Genomic DNA, 13,983 nt, shown 5'->3' with positions numbered 1-13,983 from the left:
AGGAGAGGAGAGGAATTTACAGCACTGGTCATATGTGAGCACATACTTAGTGCAAGTCTGAGTAAAGGGATGGAGATGCAGCCCGGAGGGCCATGGCTGGCTTGTCTCTGAGCTTGGACCAGGCCGAGGAGGGATGGCTGAGGCTGCAGGGCTGGGGCACTTCTTCATGGATGCTTCAGTGGGGAAAGGACAGTAGCTGTTCATGGGAAGCTGCAGAGGCATTTACCAAAACAGGCAAGACTCTGCAAATGTGCAAATACATTAACACAAACAAACAAAGAGGAAGGAAAAGGAAAATAAGCAACCACGGCACAAAGCTCTGGGATGTTTTTCTTCATTCTCACAATCACCAAAGGAAATAGTATCGCTTTCATAGCACAACTTTCAGCTGGTTGTAGTCAGAATATCCCACCTTTCTCTCAGCTGTTTCCCGGGTAATGAGGGTTGCTGTGTCCTCTTTCCCTTCCCACCTCCCACCTTCAGCCTTTCCTCTTCTCCCTCCTGCAGCTCTTCCTCTCTTTCTCCACCCTGTCCTTTCGCTTTCTTGCCTCCCCTCCTCCCCCTCCTCATCTCTCTCCACTCTCTCTTCTCCTGTCTCCCTCCCTTCCTCACCCACCCTCTTCTCCTCATTTTCCTTCTCGTCTCCTGAGAGCAGGGTGATATCCAGTGGGCTGCCACGGGAGAACCATTGCTATTGCAAAATCAATGCAGGCAGTGTTTTCTGACCTAGATTCAAGGGTCTTCAGTCCCAGTGCAGTACTTGGTGTAAATTCTGAGGTCCAAAAAAGCAGGCTCAGGTTTCAACTGAGAGATCCAGTTGTGTAATTCTCATCAAATCCCAACTTCACACCTATTGGGGAAAGAGGAGAGGGGGGCCAAAGATGGGGGTAGGGAAAGTAAGAGGATTCTTCAATGAAAAAAAAATTATAGTCATGATGTTGAGCACACCCCACTGAGTTTATTCCACACACACGTGCACACACACACACACACACACACACGGCATCCTTCCATCCAACCTTGTGAATCTAAACAGAAACTGAACTGTTCACTGTTAAATTCAAAGGGCCTATATTTAGTTGATTAACTTCCTTCCCCCTTCCTTCCCTCTCTTTCTCTCTCCCATCCTCCTTTTTTTCTTCTTCTTTCCTTCTTTATTTCTTTCCTTCCTCATACTTCTTTTGTTTTTTGCATTCTCATTCTTCCTCTGCCTCAAATTCTTTTACCTTTTCTATATGCTGACACGTCCAGAGAGAAGGAATGCCAATTGATAGAAAGTTGACTTGAGGAAGGCCGTCTTTGGTGGGAAACAAGTTCTTTATGTGGCAGCGAGAATGGCTTTGACTGTGGTTTGTGGGGGACTGTGTACTGCTAGGACTGTAGGTGTGGAGTACCTCATTAGATGACTGTATAGGAATTTACACATGGAATTGCAAACACAGAATAAAGTGATTATGGCCAAAGACCACAGACTTCACATTGCTGCCCACAACCTCATCCAGCTTCCTCAACTCACAAAGGAATCAGTGCCTCTCAGACCATAGGTTAGAAATTGCTGGTCTGGGGTGTATTCTGCAGATGGGATTTCTGTGCCTGGTCATATGTGTCTTTGACTGTGCCTGACTCTTCTCTAAAATACAGTTCAATTCTAACCACCATCACTAATCACCAGGTTTCCTATTTCCCCATATCTTTGTCAATAATTGAGATTATCAAAGCCCAATTTTCCCCACTCCAAAGAGCTTTGACATTATATAACTCTGTTGTTTGTCTTCATAAAACCATGACACCTGAAAGTTGAGACTCTGAAGATTCCCTAATTCTGCATAATTTTCCCTAATTCCTCACTTGAAAGGAAACCCAGGGTCAAGGCAAGAGAAGAGAGATCCACAGTCATGCAGTAAGTTGAGGGTGGAACAAACCAGCTTTTGAATCCGGCTCACAGGAATTGTTTCTCTTCCCGCTCCACCAGGGGTTTTAAGACTGGTGTCCAAAAAAACCAAAAAAAAATCTTATGTTTGTTTCTCATTAGTTATCTTCTTTAATTATTGCCAACATTTAAATCAAGAGAATTGTTATTAAGAATCAGAATTCTTCATGGAACTCTTTAAAGAAATCAGAAGATTTGAAAGCAGAGGGCCTACTAGTCTACCTTGGTTTGGAGCAGCACTCTTGCTGCTATGGACATCCCACCCTCAGCTTATCTTACCTTTCAATTTGCCAGTTCACCTTGTCTGCCTGGACCCTGTAGTTCACTGAGTTTGCATCTCCTACTCTTCAAAATATTTCTTACATACCACACTACAATGCTGGCTCTCAGAAATCCATTGTAGAAGACTCCCAGATCACTTGCCCCAGCAGCTTTGTATTTTGGCTGAAAACATGAGGTCCTATTACGCTAGCTCTTTCTCAGTCTCTTTTCCCAAAAGGATACTGAAAATGTGATCTCCAAAGAAATTTTCCTTCTATCAGTGTTGCCCATGTTGTCTTTTTTGTTGCCTCCATCTGAGGAACCGGGGATGACTTACAAACAACATTTCTGTTAGTAGCTTTATTTCCCCACAGCATAATTGCAGCTAAGTAGCAGGCCACAGGAGTTAAAGCATGAGTCACGGGGCCAAATTTAACTCTGCCTTTATCTTGGCTCTAGTACCACACAAGACATCTCCTGCTAGGCATGGTTGGTGTTCCTTTTGCTTAACAAGGGGGACAACAAGTGAGAGATTCGTTGGTCACATAAGATTTTACTTCCCTATGGAACTTGCATCTGTAAATAAATACATGAAAGAAAACTACTGAAGTATTTTTTTAGCTCTGCACCAAGCCTCCACCTTTGCCCAGGTGTGAGAATTTGATGATACAATTATCTGTATCTCTTCCCCCATGCATCCAAAGCCATCTTTCTCCCTTCACAGTCTTCTACTTTTTCCTTCTTTTGTTATTCTCATTAAACATCCATCATCCCTTCCCCCATTAAAAAAAAATCAGATTCTTTTCTTTTGCCTTGTTGTTCTTGTTTTTGTTTTTGTGTTTCAGAAATGACAGGGTTGTTGCAGGGAGTTATGTGGGAGGGCCAGCTGGGGGAATGTTTATCATTTTTGGACATCGTGTTCACACAACCTTTTTCAACCAACAGGATAGCAAAGGAAGGAGTGGGGAGTTAGGGAACACATTGGCAGATCTCCATCAAGATTCTGTTCAGGCTGAGTGCCCTTGGGCATTAAAACTCATAGCCAAATAAGAATAATATCACTACCTTAAAGAGTTATTGTGTGGTTGCAAATAAGGTGATGTAAATAAAATATAACGGCCAATGCCTGACACATATGGCCTCCTGCCTTCTTTTCTTCCCGTTTGCAAACATGCAAGCCATGTGCAGACAGATGTGCTGAAAAACCAAGAATGCCCCACTCCCCAAAGTGTGTTCTGGAAGACACTAGTCCTAAGAAATATCCCTCAAAAAAAGACTCCAGAGTTAGGGGAATAATTTTCACCTTAGCCTCTTCTGGACATCTTAATGTGCATTAGAATATTGAACTTCCTGAGAAGTCTTGCAATATAGAAGCTATTTGTCTCATTAATCTAATGCTTCCCATGCTTATCTGATTGAAGGACCTTTTGGCCGGATAATTCATGTGACCAGGGCATATTTTCCTTTGAGAGCAGAAAGAGATAGAGTAGAGGGACAAACTTCTCATGGGGCTTCATAGTTTCCAAAGCATTTCTCACACACTGACCTTTCTATTCTGTTAACACAAATACTCTGTCTTGTTCTTGATCTTTGTACTTGCTCTTTAATCTGCCAGGAACTCTCTCCACCCCCAATTTTTACACAACTCCTTCCTCCATTTCATCTAGATCTAGGTTAGATGTCCCTTGATTATGGATCCTTCTATAGAACATGTCCTGCCTCTTCCCCCAAAACAATCACTCTCTACAATTTCACTCCATTGTATACATCACTATCTGAAATGGCTCACTTCTCCTTGCCACGTGACGTTCCTTCTTAAAAACCAAGGATGCCACATACCTTACTTGTCCTGTCCGATGCCATTTGGTACTCAATGAGGCCCTGTCAAGTTTTGTCTAGTAGATGAACAAGTGGGTACTAATTCACCCTGTTGACAGTTCCAAGAGATAAACCTCTTTTATCCTTCCACTTCACAGATGAGGAAACTGAGGCTTAGGATGTTTTTGTACATTTCAAAGTTTGCACAACTGATAAGTGACAGAGCTAGAACTTGAGCCTAGATGTCCCAGACCCATATAGCACTGCACTTTTTCCATTCAAGAAAATAAAGCGTTTCAGTTTTCATTCTCCTGTGAATAAGAACTTTTCACATGCACAGAACAAGGAAAAGGGTACAGTTTTGACCTTAATGGCTCCAGGGCCCAGAGAAGAAAGTCCCCTTTCCATCTGGATCCTTGAAGGACAGGAGTTCTGGAGCCTTCTGGGAGCGTGGAGCAAAGAAGAGTATCTGAACTGGAAGGCACAGGTCAGAAGCAGCTTGAGAGCTGGTAGCAGCTTGTGGAGTAAATCTATTTAAATTGGAACCATGTGGCTCCTTCCCTCAGTGCTTACACAACGTGAGCAGATGCATTGTTTGGTGTCAAAGCCCTTGTGTTGACACCACAGTCACTGCCTCTTCAAGATCTCCACGTGGTGCAGCACTGAGGGCTCAGGAGCAAGGAGAAAGGTGAGAAGGCAAGAATGGGAATCACCCAATAAGTGTCACTTGCTGTCATTTGTCCTGTGTCTAGAGAGGATGTATAGGAAGGATGGAAAACCTCACTGGGGAGTGTCTGACCATTTAAGAAAGTGAATTTGCTTGTGATACACCTTGGAGGCTTTTAGCTCCTCTGTCTCTCCCACTTTGTTTCTTAGTACACTTGGAGCATTAGGCAGAGTGTGCGGGGGGAGTAAGCGTGTCCCAGGAAAACCGTCAGTGTACAGTCCTGAAGCGGGCACCAAGAAAAGGTCAGAACACTCTCCTGAAGTTGGTTTGAATCTATCCTAGATGAAAACTGGGAAACAATAGATAGAGGCTCTGGATGCCAAAGTAGCCATGTGTGCATACTGGAGGTGTGGGGCAGACAGCATCAGAGAGGGGACAGTCAGAGAGAAGTGTCCCCGAGACGCTTTCTGGATTAGAAATCAACAGCTCAACTTCAAGGCAAGTTCTAGGAGCCTTCATTTGTCTCTTGTCATTTGGCAATAGATGTATGTAAGGCATTTTTTATTCCCAATGTAGCGGTCACTGGGATGAAACAGACCTCTCTGTCCTCAAGGATGCTGTGGTCTAGGCCTGTGGGTCAAGGTTAACGAGGGCTTTTGGGTCACACATGTGGGGAAGGACTTATCCAAGTAACTTCATCTTAATGGCCCTCCTTGTTTCCTACTGTAAAATGAATAACATTTAGCACAGAGGGTCATCGTGAGGCTGCAGTGAGCTCATGTGAATAAGCGATCAGTGGTAACTAATCTTCCCGAGTGTCTGCATAACTGTAATATAAGAGGAGAGAACCAAACACAGGAGTTTCATGTGGTTTCTGTTTGCATCCTTAAGGATTAGCACCCATTCCAGGACCTGGTGGGCACCCAGGATCTGTGTTTTTGTTGCATCAAGCGTAAGGCACCTGTGTTAGAGAGAGGAAGGCAGAGTACTTGTGAGAAAGCTCAGCTGAGGACACAAGGGAAAACTTCACACAGAAATTGACATACAGCTTCAACTTGAAGAAGGGGCAGGACTCAGCTTAGAAGAAAAATGGGCAGTGGCAGGTGCAGTAACACTCAAGGCCTGACCTCGGTACAACTTTATTAACAGTTCCTAAGTTGCTTTGTAGTTTAGGGAAGACTTCTACCTCCATCACTTCGGTTGAGTCTAATAGCTCTTTGAGGTTAGCTGTATTTGAAGGTACACTGAGCTCAGAAAGCCGACGTGGTTGCCTGAAGGCACACAGCTTCTAGGTAATGGGGCATGTGTGTATTTATAACATTAGTTACCAATCACTGAGTGCTTAGTATGTACCAGGAATTTTGCTATGTGTATTTCCTGAATTAACTGATTTAATTCTCCCGTGACCCTGAGAAATGAATACTCTTATAAAATATAAGGAGGTTTCAACCCAGTGCCTGGCAAAAAAGATATACTGTAATCCTAATGATTCTCATTTTATAAATTGGAAAACTGAAGCTCTACCAGGTTGGAATCTTAGTCACATACAAAGCTTTCAAGTGGCAGGATTTGAATCCGGATCATATGTCCTCATAAATTGTACTTTTAATGGTAAACTTTAACCATGGCCTCCAGTCTTCTTTAAACCACGTAACATCCTTTTCTTTCCCCAGTTTCAGCCTCCTGAAATTTTGGAGAGGCTTATTTCTTATCCTCCACTTGGAGTGCAGTTGTCTTGTGAGACAATATCCTTTTACCCTCTCATTTCTTCCATTCTCAGCTGTGTGCACTTTGCCTGTGAGGCCTCTGACTGCCCAGAGCTGGCCGTGGAGAATGCTTCTCTCAATTGCTCCAGCAGCGACCGCTACCACGGCGCCCAATGCACTGTCAGCTGCCAGATGGGCTACGTGCTCCAGATACAGAGGGATGATGAGCTGATCAAAAGCCAGGTGTGTGTAGGTGCTGTGCACAGAGTCCTCCTCCAGCCCAGGGAAGGTTGGTGGGTGTGGAACATGTTCTCTGCAGAGTCTCCAGCACTGAAAATAGTGCTCTGAAAATACTGCTGCCACATAATAGACATAGTATCTCTCTCTCTCTCTCTCTCTCTCTCTCTCTCTCTCTCTCTTTCATTAAGCAACCAGGGCCAGGGATTTAGCTCAGTGGTTCTGCTGCCTGCCTCACAAGTGCAAGGTCCCAAGTTTGATCCCCGGTACCAAAAAAACCCAAAAAAACCAAAATCATATCAAGCAACCAGGAAATCAATCTAGACTCTTAAGGGCTCCCATGCAGAGTGTGTTCCCAGGATATACACACATCAGTGTCTTTGTGTAAGCTGCAGCTCCGCAAGAGCATGGGCTGACCACGTAGAATAAAATTCTTACAATTAAACTCTACCATAATTGAATGCGTTGCTTCAGGTAGAGGTGAGCCCTCTGTCTACGAGATGCTCATTCATTCATTCATTCGCTCATTACAAAGCATGTTCATTACAAATCAGATACTGTTCTAGGTCCTAGAGGAAGAGACATGATTAAGAAGACCTAGTCCTGTACTCAATGAGCTTAGTTCCTGGTGGAGAGAAGAGAGGGACAGTTCATGAGCAATGACCTCACAGAGTGATATATACTGTAAGAGGGAAGTGTAGCGTGTTGTGGAAGCACAGTGGGGTTTGTGGGAAGTGTTGTAGAGGTCACATGAGAAAGAGAAGTAGATAATGAGGCAAAGGGGAGAAGGGAGAGACAGTGCTCTGGCGTTGTTAGGCATGGTATGTGGAACCTCCTTGGTGAGAAGGAGCATGCCACAGATGGAATTTTTACTTTTTTCTAAAGTCACCCATGTCCTGAGGCTAGGGCGTCAAGCGGGGTCAGCTGGCACAGGACTCTGCCATCTTAGTCAGGAAATTTGGGGCTTATCATTAGGGCAATGGGGACTTGTTGAAGGACGTAATGTGGTCAGATCATGATCCTCAAAGGTACTTCCTGCTGCCCACGTAGACTGAGGAACTCATCAGTGGAGCACAGGGGAGATGGGATGTGTCCTGCCTTCGAAGAGCAATAGTAAATGGATTTGATGATGTGGCAGAATGTTGCTTCAGCCAGATGTTGCTTTGGAGTCTCAGGTGGGGAATGGGGAATGAGACAAACTGGCAGTAAAAGGTCCTTCCAGCCCTGGGATTTGGGGATTCCAGACCTCTCTTGCTGGATGTAGCTTTTTCAAGGCTCTGCCAGTTGATTTGGCTTCTGCACTCCAAGTACACTGGCACATTCTTTATTACTGGGTATGCCTAGGTGTACAGAGCTTCCAGGCTTGCTCATCTTAGACACCTACTTCCCTCCATGTGTCAGACATGGCAGGTCTGAACTCCTATAGAAACAATTAAGCTGTTTTGGCAGTGAAAGATCTCTACTCCCTTTGATGTATGTTTAATAGAGGAAAATGTCCTTCGCTTTTAAAATCCCAGATCAACATTTGGCATCCCCAATACTCTGGGATTTGGCAGCTTTCTCTTTGAATGGAAGCCTCTGGGCTGCCAGTGATTGTCTCTCCCTTGGCTCTATACCATGGCCTCACCCTTCCACCTACACAGCGCCACCATCTTCTAGCATTTAGTTCATATCTCTGCCAACTCTTTCATTTTTCCCAGACTTGTTTCTTCTTCATATCTTTTTCTCTTGACTATTGAGCCACCAAATCTCAGAATAAGGAGTGGCTGATAGAGCAATTCTCAGATTCAGTCAATTCATTTTACAAATAGGAGAGCTCAAGTGAAGAAAGGGACTTGCACATGGTCTGATAACATAAAAGCCACATATTCAGGTCTCTTTTATCCCAAAGCAATACCTACTGTGTACCAAACACTCCATTAGGTTCCTAGCAGCCACCTCCAATAAAAGATAACCAAGATCAACCCCCAGTGTTCTACCCATTTAACCATGCTCAGAGTCTGTTTTGTGAAAGATGTTGCCATACTTAGGAAGGTTCCTGAATCCTAGAACTCTCATCAATAAAGTGGAAATAACGATCTGAGAGACTCTATAAAGAACAGATAAGAGCAGTGTCTTTGGGTTCGTGTTGCACATACACTTTTATGTGAGTGTTTATCACACAATGTCCCTAAGCTTCACCTTTAACTTGGAACTGAAATTTCTAATTTGTTCCCTTGTTGAAATTATTAAAAATCAACTAAAATTAAACACTAAGCATTGGTCTCCTGATGTCTAGACAAGACTGATATGTCACATGTGGAAGAAGTGTATTTTCTCCCATCTTGGTTCTGGTCTGCCATCCCTTACTGTACCTATCTCTGCTTTTCAGACTGGACCCAGTGTCACAGTGACCTGCACAGAGGGCAAGTGGAATAAGCAGGTGGCATGTGAGCCGGTGGACTGTGGTGTCCCCGACCACCATCACGTCTATGCTGCTTCCTTCTCCTGTCTGGAGGGCACCACCTTTGGCAGCAAGTGTTCCTTTCAGTGCCGTCACCCCGCACAGTTGAAAGGTATCATGAGTCTTTGCCTCGGCTTGGCCTCTCTTTGTCTGTGGGAAACCTAGAGGCTGCTTTCAGGCCTCCTTCTGGGTCTCAAACCCTGAAGGTTGGACCAAGTTCTATCTGTGTTCTTGATTTGTTTCCTACCAATTATGTTTATATAAATGGCCCCCATTGTGCAGCTAAGGAAATATATGTGGATAAAAGTGTCAGTTAAATATGTTTCAAGACTGAACATTTTGCAGAGGGTGGTGTAAGGGGACAGAGAGAGTAGAAAAAGCTACATTTGATACTGATGCAACTAATTCACTCTGCATAATTAGGACCCAGTAAGTCATATGAGGTCAATGACATTCATATTTCCATTTTGCAGAGGAGAAAACTGAACCTTGAAATTTAAAGAGTCTGCCCAAGGCTGCTGTATTTGTGGTGGATGGGGCCATGTTTTAGCACAGATTCATCTTTCTGCAGTGCCCAGTGTTACTCTAAAAGAAGGGGGTGCAGGGGAGAGAGGTGCAGGTATGGACAGGAAGCTCCTGGGGTCTTCATTGGACTGGGCACTAGGGGTATGGAGGGGAATAAGAAACTCTGACATACTGGCAAAAGACTACATTTTGGAAACTAGAGAGATTCACCTGGAGGTCCTAGAAAACCAGCACTAAAAGAGCTCTGGGAGCTCATCAAGAATAGCTAGAAATATTGAGAAGCCAGTGTCCAGCAGGAGAAGGGGAAAGAACTTGTACAAAATCACTCGAGTTAGTGGCACTTTCAGGATGAGTGCTTCTGGCTTCTACTTCACCACATATAGGATTTTCGTACTACCTGATTTGGGAGGTATTAGGACCCTCCCCTTCATGTGATTTAGCGAAGAAAATACCAGATCCAGATACCTACAGTAATACTCATCTGAGTATAAGGTTGCACTTTGGGGTCCATCATGATACAGTGAACATGAGAGACCATCTGTGAGATGTGGGGAGCCTTGGGGGAAGTCGGTGTATTCCTTTACACTTAGATGTACTATTGCGCGTGCCTAACTTCCAGGCATTTTGATGCTAGAGGGCATTGATATTTCACTACATTCTTAAAGAAACACACGACTCTCAAATATTCGGAAGCTCATACGAACATGAGGACCTTGAGGGCAGTGGCTGTGTCTAATGTCTTTCCATGCTGTTATCGATGAGCCCGGGAATACAGGCCTGGCATCCACTAAGACTCAACAAAATGTATCGGCTAGATGGCTGGATGTATTGACGAAATAAATACCACAGGACATGTTTCTTTTAAGAAATGAGGCAAAGACCCATTAATCTTACTAAATTGCCCCAAAAGAAAGGCAGGAAGTGCATCTGGGACACATTCTATAGCTTCTCTCCTTTTTAACCCAATAAGATTTGAATAAAAAAGTCATAGACATTTCATTTGAGCTGTTACGAAGATGTAGGTCAGAGAGAGGGGAAGAAAGCAGTGCAAATTGGAAAGCCTCCAACTTTCAAGCCATCCAAGCTCACTGCTTGGCCCCATTTGCCAATGGGATACAGAATGTATTAATAACTCCAGACTAAGAAATCACACTTCTCTCAATCAGAGGCCCTTGGGAAAAGGAGGTGTTTAAATTAGCATTGATTATGATAGCTTTTATTGTGGCCAATAATAACTCTTATTCAAAGTGATGCAGGCCCTTGTTGCCATTGCTTCTCTCCTGACTATGGTTGAGGGAAGGGGACCTTACTATACAAATGAAGCCTCAGGAGGATCATCACCTTGAGAGTTGCTATGGCACTGAGAATACTGGAAGTATCTTTTTCGTTGCCACACAGACCCTCTAGAGCCAGCTGCCATCCCTGCAGCTCAGGTATCTGCATCCTCTGGTATACAGATTTCTGTTCTGAGGCTTCTGACTGGGTTTTCATGCAGCAAGGACTAGGCACGGGTGCTACCACTTCTCTCTTGAGCTTATAAGTGTTACTTCACTTGCCTCCTTTATCAAAGCTGGGGGCAAACAGATGATCAAAACAATTTTCTCTCCATTATTTGGTTTACTTCTTTTTCCTCCTTCCTCCCATTTTCCCCTTCTTTTTGCAGCATGGATTAAACAGAAGAAGCAATAGCTCTAGAATTAGAAAGCCAAAGTTTCTAATCTAATCCCTTTCCAAAGTTTTGGTCTTAGATGAACAATTACAGATTTATGAGGCTTCATATCCTCACTTATAAAATAGGCTTATGGTTGTTCATGTTGAAGGTTCAGTTTAAGGATTAAAAAAGATGGTATATATAAAATCTCAGAGCTAAGTGAAAGTGCTTACTACATGCTCATTTTCTTCAAAAAGCTTCCCATAAAGACCTAGGGCAGGGGATTTAGCTCAGTGGTTCCGCCACCTGACCCACAAGCACAGGGACCCAAGTTTGATCCCCAGTACCAAAAAAAGAAAAAAGAAAAAAAAAGACCTAAGCAATGGTTGATCTCCCAACTCTTTACCTATTTGTCCTGAGGGGTTCTTGAGACTGAAAATATGGAGACATGGTACATCTGCCATTTTTTTCTCAGGCTACAAGGTCGATGCCTTCAGAAGATCTGGTACCAGGTAGGATAAACTATTGAGTGTAGTCCCTGGGAAACTAGCTTTACACAAGCAGCACAAACTCACCCGACCATTACATTACAGGTAAATTTTTCTCAGCTTTCTCAACCATCCTGGAATATAATTTAAATTCCAACCTGTCTTCAAGATTTGGGCAAAATATTCTGTGAATTCATCATCTTAAAGTTACTTCTGCCTAGGTTCTTTATCAAATGAACATGGGAAGAATCTACAAATATGGATGAGGGGAAAAGTCATCTCAAACTCAAAAAAGGACAATTTGAAAATCAAAACCACAAATGTTTAATCAAATGGCTAAAAATACATCACTTACATCACCTAGTTAACCCCGACTCAGCTCAACTATGTTGTGTGCATTTAATATTTACAGGGAGTGTAGCTTTTAAAGTAAGGATGTCCAGATTCTACAAAGATCTTTTAAAGAGGTTTTCCCCTTTCCTATATCAGCTTTCTCCTTTTAATCTTAGATTTGAAACTCCGTCTGTTCACCACTTTCCAGAAAACACCAATTCCTGCTGAGCCCTTTCAGATTTCTTAAGGCCTACCGAAGAAGAGATAAGAGCTGGGTGGATGTGGAGAGTGATCACACCCTGCAGTGCTCCGCATTTAACCCTTTTGCCTTGGGTGAAATAGTGTAACTTGTGTTTTCCACTTGCATTTGTCTGTCCCTCCCTGGAGAGCAGTGTCCAACTTTACCAGACTCTCTTCCCTTTTTTAGGAAGGAGCCCTCATCAATTATCCCTAAAAATGACTACTTTGTAGATCATTCTCTTTGCTTTGTGCCTAGCATTTGGAACAATAAATAGGATCCCCTAGTAAAAAAGTTTGGAAGTGAGGGACCTCATTCTGGACAGAGGGAAGAGGGAGAGGATAGTGAAATCCTACTGTGTGGATAGTCCTTGATTTCATGAACCTCTACTGGTTTAAATTATTGGTTCCATTAAATTTTCTGTAAATAGTAGTTCTTCCTTGCTCATGCTCAGGGGTAGAACCCAGAGAGTAGACTAAAAGTTTCATTTAAAGTCAGATATACCTGGACTGAGCCTCAACTCTAGATTAAAGAACCAGTAATTTGGCCCTCCAGGGTCACTTACAAAATAGGGTTAATCATAAATTGCAATTGGGTTAATAGAAGGATCATGAAGATGGCACTAGTAATTCTTCCTTGGTCTATTCCATGGATTCAATTACAGACAAACCGTGATAGAATTCCATGCATACATGTAGGGGAAAAAAGAAAATTAAATAATCAAAGTGCAGTTTGATTGATTATTGGACATGTGATATGCTTTCTGAGGATGTCAAGCCCAACTCATATGAAATTTTTAATTCCTTGTGATTCCAGGACCATAGAAATGTGCTTTCAAAACTAAAATCAGCTAGACAGGCTGAGAAAGATTTATTTCCCTGGCTCAAAAGATGAGTAGATGAAGGAAGCTCATAGAAACCTAATTTCCAGTATCACCATTCTTGCATTCTGCTAGGAGACAGAGTAGCACATGCTTGAGTGATCAGAACTCTGCAGTTTGTGTGTGAATCTACCAAGTCCATTGCTGCTTTAGTGTTGCTTGCAGTACCTAACTTCTTGGTGCTTTGAACTTGCCCCTTTTGTGGACAGAGCATGCATCCATGACCAGAACAAAAAGTGTCAGTGCAGTAAGCATCCTTGAACATACGGAGGTCAATGCCAAGGACAAAAGGAAAAGGCAGAGGTCTGCATCTACCTTACTTGCTTTCTTCAAAGCCACTTGGTGTGTGCAAGTAGCGGCTAGAGCTGAGGCATAGAAATTTTGATTCTGCACAGTTCATTGCCTGCATTTTTAGAGTTGTTGTGGAGGTAGAGGACATATCCATGGTCCTGAATCACCAATACCTCCTTTAGCATGGCTCTTCTTTTGACACTGTGGACTCCTAATTACTTTCCTCCAGAATATGTTTTTAGTTTACATTTTATCTCTTGATTAACATTCTGCAATTTTTACATAGTCTTGTCACATGAGAACTATGAGTTTCACGCCACAATTCACAATTTGCTAGATGATAAAGTGTACTTAAGATCCCAAACACTCTTTCTCTACAGATATTTTATCCCTCCTGAGTGATTTGAAGAAGGTGTACTCCTTATATCTTTTATAGCTCCCCTTCCCAGTAAGCTTAAGTTATACCTGGGCACCCCAAAACACTGACCACCTCAGTTCCCAAAGAAATGAAAAAC

General features: G+C 43.1%; 1 protein-coding gene across 2 annotated transcripts in view; it reads left to right on the top strand.

Moving 5' to 3' along the window:
• The window catches only part of Pappa (pappalysin 1), a 236,695-nt gene that overhangs the window by 173,109 nt on the left and 49,603 nt on the right, over positions 1-13,983 (top strand). For both annotated transcript variants that reach the window (XM_087183298.1, XM_021262175.2), the window contains 2 exons: positions 6,457-6,625; positions 8,991-9,174. In XM_087183298.1, the coding sequence (XP_087039424.1) occupies positions 6,457-6,625; positions 8,991-9,174 (353 nt within the window). The remainder of the gene's footprint in view (positions 1-6,456; positions 6,626-8,990; positions 9,175-13,983) is intronic.

This window comes from Heterocephalus glaber, unplaced genomic scaffold (assembly GCF_053883595.1).
Source record: "Heterocephalus glaber isolate CG9 unplaced genomic scaffold, H.glaber_assembly_v1.0 deba00001479, whole genome shotgun sequence".
NCBI lineage: Eukaryota > Metazoa > Chordata > Mammalia > Rodentia > Bathyergidae > Heterocephalus > Heterocephalus glaber.
Note: the sequence above shows the minus strand (reverse complement) of the source record. Positions and strands in the feature narration are given on the sequence as shown.